At 40.2% G+C, this 12,443-nt stretch overlaps 1 protein-coding gene across 1 annotated transcript in view; it reads left to right on the top strand.

The window, feature by feature from the left end:
* The window catches only part of SHROOM3 (shroom family member 3), a 304,996-nt gene that overhangs the window by 91,312 nt on the left and 201,241 nt on the right, over positions 1–12,443 (top strand). The window contains exon 3 of the mRNA XM_039230978.1: positions 12,283–12,437. Coding sequence (XP_039086909.1) covers positions 12,283–12,437 — 155 coding nt within the window. The remainder of the gene's footprint in view (positions 1–12,282; positions 12,438–12,443) is intronic.

Raw genomic sequence — 12,443 nt, forward strand, 5'->3', positions numbered from 1 at the left:
GCTGGAGGGGGGGAAGATCTCTGGGGAATGAGGAGGATGACCTGAGGGTTTGCAAGTGACTACAACAAAGAAGTATCAAAGCTACTGGAAATCTGATAGCAGGTAGTTCAATGCTGGGGTGGGGTTCGGGGGAGTGTTCTGGAATTTGGGTATTTGTGAAGGATTTAAAATATCCTGAAGTATTAAGTACTTACTGTACTTTTTCCTTCCTTCAATTATTCATTCATGCAGCTCCTATTTATTCTCTTTCTGGGACATTTCCTACTCATTTGGCTGTAGCCAAGCATGGTAGAGGTGACTCAGGATGGCTGCAGTGTCCCTGCTACTATATGATAGTCTTCTTTCATAGATATGATGGCCATTAGCAGAGTGGAAGTCTGTGCTGAGCAGTATGTAACCATTCCTTGATGGCTGGCATCATACTGGCTGTCACCAATACAGTGAACGGCTTTATTTTCTTGAAGGGGTGGGTGCTGCCTGTTTTATAGTTGGGTGGGAGAATGAATGACCGGCTTTGGCTTTGGAGGGATCTGGGTTTGGACTGTGGCTCTGCCATTTATAACCTTAAGCCCACTGAGTCGTAGTTGTTGGCAAAATACGTACCTCATACGCACAGGTGAGAATGAAATGGCTTCATACCTGTCACGCTCCTAGTAGACAGTAGCCATGAGCACAACTGTCCTCTTCTCTGCCTCTCTTTCCATCTTTTGCCTTGATGCTGATGATGCTCCTTCTGTTTGATTTCCGGCTTCCAGAAATTCCAATATCTGGCTTCTAATCAGAAGTCTTTTTCTAGTCTTCTTAAAATATTTTATAAAATTTTTCTAATTTTAACCTTTAAAATAACCTGTGAGGTATAAAAGAGAGGTATTAGTGTTCCCAATTTATGGGAGACTATGTAAGGTACTAAGAGCAGCTGACATTCACTGGGTATTCACTAAATGGCATTTTTCTAACCACTTTATGTGCATTAACTTCCGTAATCCTTACAATAATCCTAGGAGGGGTATTATTAGCCTTATCTCATGGAAAGGGGACCAGGCACAGAGAGGTCAAATAACTTGTTGAAGGTCACATAGTTTCTAAGCATGGGGGCAGGATTTGAACCTGGGCAGTCTGGTTTCAAAGCTTAAACACTATATGGCTCTGATAGAAGGTGAGTAAACAAATCATTGCTTAGAACTCCTGGGTGAAGAAATCCTTTTGCCAGTTACTGCTCAGGTGTCTTTCTGGCCTCCAGAATGTCATGTGGCTTGAAAATGTTGGTAATTCACAATGGTGGCTAATAGAATACTATTCTTATCTTATACAAGATGGGAGCCTGTGTGAGTTTTATTACCTGGCTTCCTTCTAGCTCAGCCACCCCTGAGAATTCTTTTGTAGAGACAAAGAAGTCAGTCCCTCTAAGATAATAGCAGTAAGAATAGTCACCCTAGTCACGTTACAGTTCTGCTTGTTGAAAGCCACAATTTTCTCAATATTATAAATCTAAAAACCTAGGGGAAACTTTGGAAAACTTTGGGAAACAAATAGTTCATAAAGTTAAATGAACCTCATAGTGATTCTCTGGCTCAGGTGGACTTTTCCTTGGGAAGCAGAAGAACATATGGTCTGGGACTGTACCATTGGGCACTCATGAAACTCACCTCAGAACCACAGGACGAAGGGGTCATTACTCAGTGCTAGAGGTCTGATAGCTAAGGTGGTTTTTTTAGGAGTGGATGATCAAACATTCAAAACACTTAGAGATTTGTCATTTTTTTTTTCCTGCTGCCACTAATTGTAGTTTTGATCACTAGAATTTCTCCCAAACTGGGAATAGAGAAAAAAAGGGAAAATAAAACTAAAGCCTGATCATTTTAGTATGTCAGAAACTTTGATGTGAATTTGACAAAGGACAAGTTGGAAATTGTTATCTAAAGTTTTTTTTAATGTTTTATTTATTTCTGAGAGAAAGGAGAGAGAGACAGCACAGGGGAGGTTTCAGAGAGAGAGTGAGACACAGAATCCAAAACAGTCTCCAGGCTCTGAGCTAACTGTCAGCACAGAGCCCGACGCGGGGCTCAAACCCACGAACTGTGAGATCTTGACCTGAGCCGAAGTTGGACGCTTAACCAACTGAGCCACCCAGGTGCGTCAGGAAATTGTTATCTAAAATGAGATGAAATATATATTTTTTTCTCATGTGTGTGCATATGTGTGCATTTAACTATTGTCCCATGATTCCTATTTCTATCTGGTAAGAAAAAGTGGACTTATTATGTATACTTATAAAATACATGAAAACCCTGCATTATGCTCTGTGCTGACAGCTCAGAGCCTGGAGCCTGCTTTGTATTCTGTGTCTCCCTCTTTCTCTGCCCCTCCTCTTTAATAAACATTAAAATTTTTTTAAAAAAAATTTAGATTACATGTAGTTTTAAGACAAAACAAATGACTATGGAAATAAGTTTATTCAACCTTGCTTTTAAAAAAATTAAGTTACAATTGTAACCATGTGCTAATCCTCAGTGTGAAGAATTAATTATGCTGACTTTTTGGTCCCAATTTTCTTGCAAAATTTTAAGATGGTGCAATGTTTTAACCTTTTTACTCTGCGTCTTTGGAAAGATAGTCAAGTGTAATTATATTTGCGTTTTATTTTTTTTTAATTTTTAATGTTTTATTTATTTCTAGGAGAGAGAGAGACAGCATGAGCAGGGGAGGGTCAGAGAGAGAGGGAGTCACAGACTCAAAAAAAGGCTCCAGGCAAAAAGCAGTCAGCACAGAGCCCGACACGGGGCTCGAACCCACGAACCGCGAGATCATGACCTAAGCGAAAGTCGGACGCTTAACCGACTAAGCCACCCAGGCGCCCCTATTTGCATTTTATTTTATATCCTGCCTCTTTTGAAAGGTATTCTGGTTAACTATACAATTGATTTGCATTTTATTTGCTTACTGTATTGGTTATTCGCAACCTCACATCTAACCAGACTGACAAAGATATTGATGCAATGGCAGGAGACAGGGGCTAGTGCTAAACTACTTGAGTGGGGCCTTAGTGTCTCTTCACTAGTAAATATTTATGAATTGTGAAGACTTTGCCTTCCTCTGAAACCTTGTAACTGTGGAGACCTAATTAATGAATACCCAGATAATAAGAATCCCCATGGATCTGCTGCATTTGTCACAGTTCAGCTTATTCTTGGCTTCTTTTCTTTATCCTTTTTGCTTAGATTCCTTCAGCTACTTTCTTTATTCTTTTGTATTTACAAGGAGTTTTCTCAAATCTTTTGTAAGATGAAGCAGGGCATATATCAACAAATGGAAATAAACACTGACAACTTTTTTATTTTTATTTTTATTTATTTATTTTTAATGCTTATTTGTTTTTGAGAGAGACAGAGAGAAGCAGAGAATGCAAGTGGAAGAAGGGCAGAGAGAGGGAGACACAGAATCCAAAGCAGGCTCCAGGCTCTGAGCTGTCAGCACAAAGCCTGACATGGGGCTTAAACCCACGAACTGTGAGTCATGACCTGAGCTGAAGTTGGACCCTTATGCAACTGAGCCACCCAGGCACTCCTATAACTTAACTTTTTAATTACCACCAAACTTATGGAATCAGCCATGTTGAGGCAAATGAAGTCTGTGAACCTTTCTGCAGGCAATGAAGAAAGTTGAGTGGCTGAGGTGCCTTTATGGAAGCCTGACTTTTATCCTACCTTTGGAATTGTTTTTTTCCACCCAGTGAGCAGTAAGTCAAGAATTATGGGCATGTCTTGGCTTTCTGGGGCTACAGCTCATTTGGATGGTTCATAGGGTATCTCTGAACTTCCTGCCCTGAAAACTTCCCTCCAAAGGAGAGACTGTCTTATATTTCACATATAAATCAAGCTAACTCCTACTTTTTGACTTTAAGAAAATAACCTCTCTCTTCCTCTCAGTAAATTTCTTCCCCCTTGGTCTCAGCAGTTGCTAACACATGATTCTTGTGGTGGGGACAGTCAGAAAAGTATGGAGCCCTTGCTATGTGTAAGGAAACTTGCATGTGTTAGTTAAGGAATCCTCACACTAACACCTACGTTCTCATACTTAGGCCGAAGAAATGGATGCTCTGAGATGGTGCGTATTTTGCCAGAGAGCAGCTGGTCCTGGGAGTGAGAATCGTACCCATGTTCTGATAGTTGAACGCCCAGGCTTTATATATCACCTTGCCCTGCCTCCAGCTCTCTCAGGACTTCCATCCAGGTCATGAACCTTGAAAGGGAATAACATACTTCCTATTTTGAAAATAACAAAAGAAAGTGATTATATAATTCTAATAGTAAGTGTTGTATATGAATTCCAATTTAAAGTAAAACTATGACATTTTTCCTGTTGGTCATTTTAAGTATGAGAAACACACATTTCCATTTCTAAGGTACTGTTTTATTGTAAATGCACAGCAAACAATATTACACATATGTTATAGATAATAGACACATCTGGGGCCCTACAGATAAAAAGGGCCAGAATCAGGATCAGAGCACAGGATTTCTGAGTCCTAACCTAGGGTTCTTTCTTCTACTAATACATACACAATTTTGTGATCCAAAAAATGAATTTCCAACAGTATAAACCTAATTATTTGGGATTAGATGAGAAGCAGGTGGGGAGAATGGAGGACTCACATCTGCACCCTCATGTCACTCAGTATAATCATGGGAATGTTTCTCTATTTTGTTTAAAGTCTAGCAGTTGAAGTCCAATCCAAGGTTCCAAAGAATGTTTATTAATTTCATAGGATCTGAGAGTCAGATACAGTTCCTGGGAGGAACTTTTATTGGTTTGACTTTGTTTCATTATTCCCACTTTACATATAGTTTAAAACCAAGCTGTGAGTAATGGTAATCCCTGGTAAGTAAAAAGCAACACTCAAAAGCTTTGCTTTAGAGATTCTTAATACATACACATACATATGTTATTTTGAGAGAGAGAGAGCACATGCACACACACGCAAGGGAGCAGGAGAGGGACAGATAGAGAGAATCCCAAGCAGGCTCCATACTGTCAGGACAGAGCCTGATGCAGGGCTCAAACTCACCAACCAAACCATAAGGTCAAGATGTGAGCTGAAATCAAAAGTTGAACGCTTAACCAACTGAGCCCCCCAGATGTCCCAATATATTTTTTAATCTACTTATCTTTTTATCTTTCTTTTCGTGCTTATTGCTTTAATACAATTTTTATACTTACAGAGACTATATTTCTCTTCAAAACAGCAACTGCACAAAACAGCAAACAAATTGTATGTCACGCTGCACTGACTGTGAATTATTCAACTGCCCCTTCCTCCCATACTTCTACCTGGTCATCCAGGAATAAAGCAGTCAAGAAAGGGAAAAAAAAATCATTCAAGAATTTAGACATTAGAATGCAGGTGAACTTCATTCAGTCATGGTAGACGTTTACAGGATGAGCTCAATTTTAATTGTAACTCCAGACAGAAATGCACATACATGGACCTCCTTACATGTTCAGTTTTACGTGACAAGGCCATCTCCCTGCCCTGACAGCAGCGCACACCAACTCTTCCTCATGGGCAAGCTGTGAACTCTGTTGAGCAGAGCTCATATAATAGCTTCAGAGTTCTTAGCATCTCTGAAAGAGAAGGGCCAGAACACAGAAGTATAGGATGTCAGATTTCTTGGGCACTTAAAGGATTTAGCAGACAAGTGAAGAAGTGTTAGTTTAGGGACAAGGATCTGGGGATCCTGAGAGGCAGCAGGCTACAGAGTGAGAGCTCTGAAGTCAAAATCTTGAATTCCAGTCCCAGCTCTCTTGTTTCACTGACTTTGCAACCTTGAGCAAGTCTTTGGCTCCTCTGAGCCTTAGTTTTGGCATTCATATAAAAAAGAAATTATGGGGCACCTGGATGGCTCAGTTGGTTAAGCCTCTGACTCTTGATTTCAGCTCAGGTCATGATCTTGTAGCTGTGAGATAGAGCCTCACATCAAGCTCTTGAGCTCCATGCTGGGCTGGGTGTGGAGCGTGCTTGAGAGTCTCTCTCTCTCTCTCTCTCTCTCTCTCTCTCCCTCTCCCTCTGCCCCTCCCTTGCTAACATGCTCTGTCTCTCTCTCTCAAAAAGAAAAATTATAAAAGGAGATATTTTACCGAGGCTTTGTGACTTTTAGGATGATGCAATAGTTACTGGAACACAGAAATCACTCAACAACTGATCGGAATGATAAGAAGAATTTGTTCACTCATACAATAGATATTAGCACCTCTATATGCCTCATGCTGTTCTGTGCACTGGGAATACAGCAGTGGGCAAGACAGACTCAAATGCCTGCCCTCACGAAGCTGACATTCTAAGTGAGGGGATGGACAAGAAACGAGAAACATGAGTGAAACCTATAGTGAGTTAGATCATGATTTAAAAGCTAAAGAGAAAACTAAAGACAGGAAGGCTGATAAGCAATACTAGGGGAGGCTGAAATTTTAGGGGAGTGGTGAGGAAGAGCCTCCCCCAGAGGTTGAATTTGTGTAAAGGCTTAGAGTAGGTGAGGGAGAAAGGCAAATGATTACCTGGGGGGCACAGCAGGTACAAGGGCTGAGATGGGAGTGTGCCTGGCAAACTCCACATGCAAATGGGAGGGGAGGGGCGGGGAGGGGTGCTGGTGTTGAGCAAGCAAGGAGGAGAGCAATAGGCAGTAGGAAGGTAAGAGGGCCGAATCCAACAGGGTCCCTGGTGCACAGATGGGGAGGACTTCGGTTTCTATTCTGAGTGTGCTAAGTAGAGTCATGCAGAGGGGTGTGGCCTGATCTAATTGAAATTGTAACAGGGTCACTAGGTTACTGCCAAAGGCGTGCTTATAATTATTGTAAAGCTGAAACCAGTGACATAAGATGGAAAATAAGGCTGGGAAAGAGGAGAGACAGCATTTGAGTTTGGAGGGCACAAACCCGGAAGCAGAATGGCAGTGTCCTGGGGCACCTGGGTGGTTCAGTCTGTTAAGTGTATGCCTTCAGCTCAGGTCTTGATCTCACTGTTCGTGAGTTTGAGCCCCACATCAGGCTCCTTGCTGACAGCTCAGAGCCTGGAAGCTGCTTTGGATTCTGTGTCTCCCTCTCTGCTCCTTCTCTGCTTGGACTCTGTCTCTCTGTCTCTCTCTTAAAAATAAACTTTTTAAAAAAAATTTTAAAAAGAAAACAACAAATGGCAATGTCTCTTTTCTTCAGTTAGACTCGGCTAGTGAGTTTAAGAGAGAGAGAAGGAGTGTTACTGCTACTGACCCTGGCACACTGAACTCCTGCATTTCTTCCCGTACCTATGTTTTGAATGTATTTCTATCATATTATATATCATCCAGTACTGTACTTTTTCTTTAAAGTCAGCTCCTTCACATTTGCTTACCAAATGTTTGTCAATCATCTATTATGTGCAGGCACTATTTACAGCAACGTGAAAGATTATAAATAATTCAAAAGCCAATCCCTCACATGGTCACCAAAGAAAAATCAATTTAATCCTATCAATGTGGACACATTTAGGGATTGAGAAAGAAAAAGGTATGCTCATTTTCCAGGGGTACACTCATCTTCTCCCTACTTTGTTAGCTTAAGGATTTCCCACCAGCTGTACATTGTGTATTATCCAAAGTCATTTAACCTGTTGACAATCACATTCTTGGAATGAGTAAATTCTCGGCAGGTGAAATTGGACAAACAATGCCAGTGACCTTTTTAGCTGCTCTAGTATTGGTCTAGAGGTCTAAAATAATAAGCTTCATTTTTCACTTGGTCTTGTTGACAGACAGTATCAGCAGGGCTTGGAGTTAGAAGAAGTATAATCCTCTTTGATGAATAGTTCAGGAAAATTATTGTTAAACCTTTTGTAAATATTTTTTCTAAAGTCATAATAGTGATTTAAGATAAACTGTGTGAATAATTGACATAAACTAAAGATTTACACATTCATTTAGCCTCAGAAACTTGAAATCAATTATGTCATTGCCCGTGCATCGGCCCAAGTACCTCAATATCTCAATTTATCATGCGTGATAATAAATGGAGACAACAATATAGATTAAGGTAATTCACAGCCTTGTTTTGGTCAATAGTTTCAACTTTCCTGGCAACCACTCAATTACCTGAGTGGTCAACAAACAGAATATCCACAGACAGTAATGCTACCAAAATAGAAAGTTGGCGAAACGGCCAAGTAGCAGCAAAGGAGGAGGAGGGGAATGTGGGGTTCCTGAGTGTTCACAACAGGCAATAGCCTTAATCTAGTCAGCTAAAATGAGCTAGACACTTGGTGCCCAACTGGCTCAATTCAAGACCTCATTTAGTCCTATTAGATCTCTACCTTTTGGAATAGAGCCCCTGGATGTATCCTAGCACAGAGCAAACCTCCCAGGGCCCCCCTGATTCCCTAGAAATTCCCTCACCTCCAGGGGAAAGTTATTTACATGGGTGAATTTCAGCACCCTAATAACACAAAGAATCCAGCCTTGTTTTCCTCCTTGCAGTCTCTCTGACCTACCTCAGTGCATGTGCATGCTGTCTCATACAAAGATAAGAAATAAATAAAAAATACACTAGAATGTAAATTCAATAAAGGAGAGAATACTATTTGTTTCATTCATTGATGTTTCTCCAGACCTAGAACAGTACCTGATGCATGATAGATGCTCACAAAATATTTGTGAATGAATGAGTACGTTCACTGAGTTTCTGATCTCAAGAAGTTTAAAACCTAGAAGAAGGTTATAACAGAAATCACCTCAGCAAAGGTTGTGATTGTGGGTTGTTTTAAGACAGGTAGAAATCATTTAGAGGAGAGAGATTCTGTCTGGGTTGTAATGAAGGAGGAGTTGTTGTGGGGGGGGGAAGGAAGAAGAAGAAAAGAGAAACTGAAAATACAGGATAGGGGCTTATGTAAAAGATTAATATTATTGTCATTATGATAGTAAAGTCATCTCTGGTAATAAAGCCACAAGACAGCAGGAATCATGAGGAAAGAGTATGGAGAAATTTGACAAAGTATAAGGTGATCAAAATACAGTAGGTGCCCAACTAATGTTTGATAAATAAATACCATTTCAAAAAGTCATCCCAGCCTACACTTGTTTTCCAATTTTATAAATAATTATGTTAATTGACTTTTAAAAAGTGAACATTTTAAACCTCTGCACCAAGGGAAGGGAATATGAGAAGCTCTATAAATACAAAGGGCCATAGAAATAGTTGGTGAGAACAGTGAACAACAGTGAAACTCTTTATGACATTCTTCCTCATGTTTGCTTTCCCATAAATCAGTTACAAGATGGATATAACATAAAATATACAAATGGGCTTTATTGACTTCCTTTCTTATATAAGAAATCAATCATTTCCTTGGCCTTGTTTCATTAGCATTTTATTGAAAATTCTGGCAAATAATACAGAGAGGATTTGACTCCACAAAGTGTAACTTGAGCAGGACTGTGTCTATGGTGTTCATCATTGTACCCACAGCCTTTAGCTTCGTACCTGGCCCTCAGTAGATACTTGGTAAATACTTGTTGAATGAACCAGTGTTTCTGGAGGGGTCCTATGTGCCAGGATCTGGGGAGGTAAAGGTGGCCCAAGTGAAGATGTAGCCATGGTTCCACCTTCAAGGAGTCCCCAGCCCAACCTGGGGGTGAGGCGGGGCTGTGGGAAGGGAACAGGCACAGGCAGACATGGCTCTGCTTCCAGGAAGACAGGGTGTGATAAGCACAAGCAGCATGTTAAAGTAGGGCAAACATAATAAACCATTTAGATGCCACTTCACAATCTATGTATTAGTTTAATCATCTGATTCTTTAAAAATGGGGAAAAGCAGGGTTACTTCTTTAAAGAACAGATTATAGGGGTAAGGGAATTGGATGGTATGGATGAGAGGTCTGGAAAAGTTTAACGAAGACAGGATTTGAACTTAGCCTCACAATGAGTAGAAATTAGAGGTAACCTTCACTGCATACATGCTGTGTGAGGGGCTTAAGCACTTGACTTGCTTTATCAGTAAATGAGGAACTCACTTAATCTGCACAACAGTCTCTGGGAAAAGCATGATTTTTGTACAAAAGAGGAAACTGAGGTACAATAAAGTTAAATAAGCTGCTCAAAGTCTCACAGCTAGGGATAGAGCCATGCGTTCTGGTTCCAGCTCACCAGCTCTTAGCCACAATGGCATGATGCCTTATTCACAGGTGGCTCAAGGGTGCGACAGGTTTGGGGGGACGATCCAAGTTGGATTTCCAAGAAGAAAAACCCAAACTGCTGATGAACCTTGTGTTTAGAGCATGCCCCGTGTCCTTGGGAAAAAGCACATTTACAGAAGGTTGTCAGGGAAGTTTAGTAGGATGAGAAGGGGAGAAAGGCAGAAGGAAATGATCAAGAGGGGATGGCTAAATATACCATGTTACATTCACAGCAAATTGTTATAGTAGAATATTTTATGAATGGAAAGATCTTCATGATATATGATTTATGACAACTAGCTACCACTTTGGTAAACCTTACCATAGGCCAAGAACTGTGTTAACTATTCCTGTGGCTTATCTCTTAACCACCTCAGTGTTAAGTGCCGAAAGATGATGGAGGAGGGATGGATAGTATGATATTATTTTTGTAGAAAAAATACATGAAATTTATAAATTAAACTGTAATTTATAAATTATATATTTTACATATTTATTTATATATTTATATTATTATTTATATGTGTAATTTATAAATTAAACTATAGATGGTTACTTTTAGAGAGCAACATGGAAGGAGCAGGATTAAGACTCAATGTACCTTTTCCTCTTATGTACTTTATTATTTTTATCCTTTCTAATAAATTAATGAATATGTGATTTAAGAGTAAACTAATAAACATCATTTTAGGTTCATTAAAGCATCAGTTTTAGCATATATTAATAACTAAAAATAAAGGCTAAAAAGGACCAAACATATAAATTCATTATAAGAATTTGGTCCATTTTATATATATTAAAACTATTGAAGGTTTATGAAAATGTGGGCGATTCTAGTGAGTAATTACTGAAAAAAGAGAAAATACGGGTCAGGTTTTTTTAAGTGCTTTTTGTTTTCTTTTCTTTTTTTGTTTTTTAATCTCTTTCATCATTATGGATATTCCACAAGCATCCATTGGCATATGATGACTGGACCAAGCAATTATTTTGCTCTATTGGTTTCCAAAATGCATCATCAACTTCTAATGTACTACATCCGTTACTTGTTTATTATGTTTAGGGTTTGCTTCCCCATGTCTACCCTAAGCACCAGAAAAACAAGGGTTTCTGTTTCATCCACTGCTACACCCTTAGCACCTACAACAATTTCTTGTGTAAAGCCAGTGTTGAATCCCTTTGCTGAATGAATTATAATATTTTTATAGATCTTATTTAGTACAGCAGTTTTAGGTTCACAGCAAAATTGAGTGGAGTAAAGTTCCCATTGACCCTCTGCTCCCCTTCCTTTGGATAGCATCCCCCACCATCAACATCCCCTGCCAGGGTGGTACATTTGTTACTCGATGAAACTACACTGACTCATCGTTATCCCCCAAAGTCTATAGCTTACATTAGGGTTCACTCTTGGTGTTACACATGTATGGTATAATGTCATGTTATCCACCTGTCTACTCTCACACAGAGTAATTTCACTGCCTTAAATTTACCCCTCCCTTCCCTCTAAACCAGGCAAGCACTGATCTTCCTACTATTCCCATCGTTTTTCCTTTCTGGAATGTCATGTAGTTTGAATGCAGTATGTAGCCTTTCAGATTGGCTTCTTTCACTTAGTAAGACACATTTAAGTTTCTTCCATGTTTTTCTTGGCTTGATAGCTCATTTATTTTTAGTGTTAAGTAATACTCCATCGTCTGGATGTACCACAGCTTACTTATCAACTGAATTATAAGTTTAGATCAAATAATCAGATAAGAAGAACTCAACTCAGAAAGGAACAAAACAGTTGCTTCAAGTGGACTTTGGGAGTTGAAGCTGGAAAGGGGTGGGGGTCAAGAGCGGAATGGGTAGCTGCTTTTGGATGGAAACAATAGTTCCACCCCTTCAGCTAATGTTTCTGAGCACCCTCTGTGGGCAGTCAGGGTGCCGGGTGCTAGAGGGTGTGGAAAACAGGAGGCAATCCCTATCTTCTCTCCCTATACCCTCGGGTTGGCTACCAGTGGGGCGTGGTCATAACCGGTCTGTCGGGCTCTGCAGAAGTCCAGCAGGGCCTGGGGCAGCTCACCTATGGCTCTCTCTTCTCTCTGAGCAGATCGAAGAAGGGGGCAAAGCTGACTCGGTGAGCTCCAAACTGCGAGCTGGGGACGAGGTGGTGCACATCAATGAGGTTGTGTTGAGCAGCTCCAGGAGGGAGGCCGTTTCCCTGGTGAAAGGATCCTACAAGACCCTCAGGCTGCTGGTACGCAGGTAGGC

The sequence above is a fragment of the Hyaena hyaena genome, unplaced genomic scaffold, assembly GCF_003009895.1.
Source record: "Hyaena hyaena isolate Hyena2069 unplaced genomic scaffold, ASM300989v1 scaffold_54, whole genome shotgun sequence".
Taxonomy (NCBI): domain Eukaryota; kingdom Metazoa; phylum Chordata; class Mammalia; order Carnivora; family Hyaenidae; genus Hyaena; species Hyaena hyaena.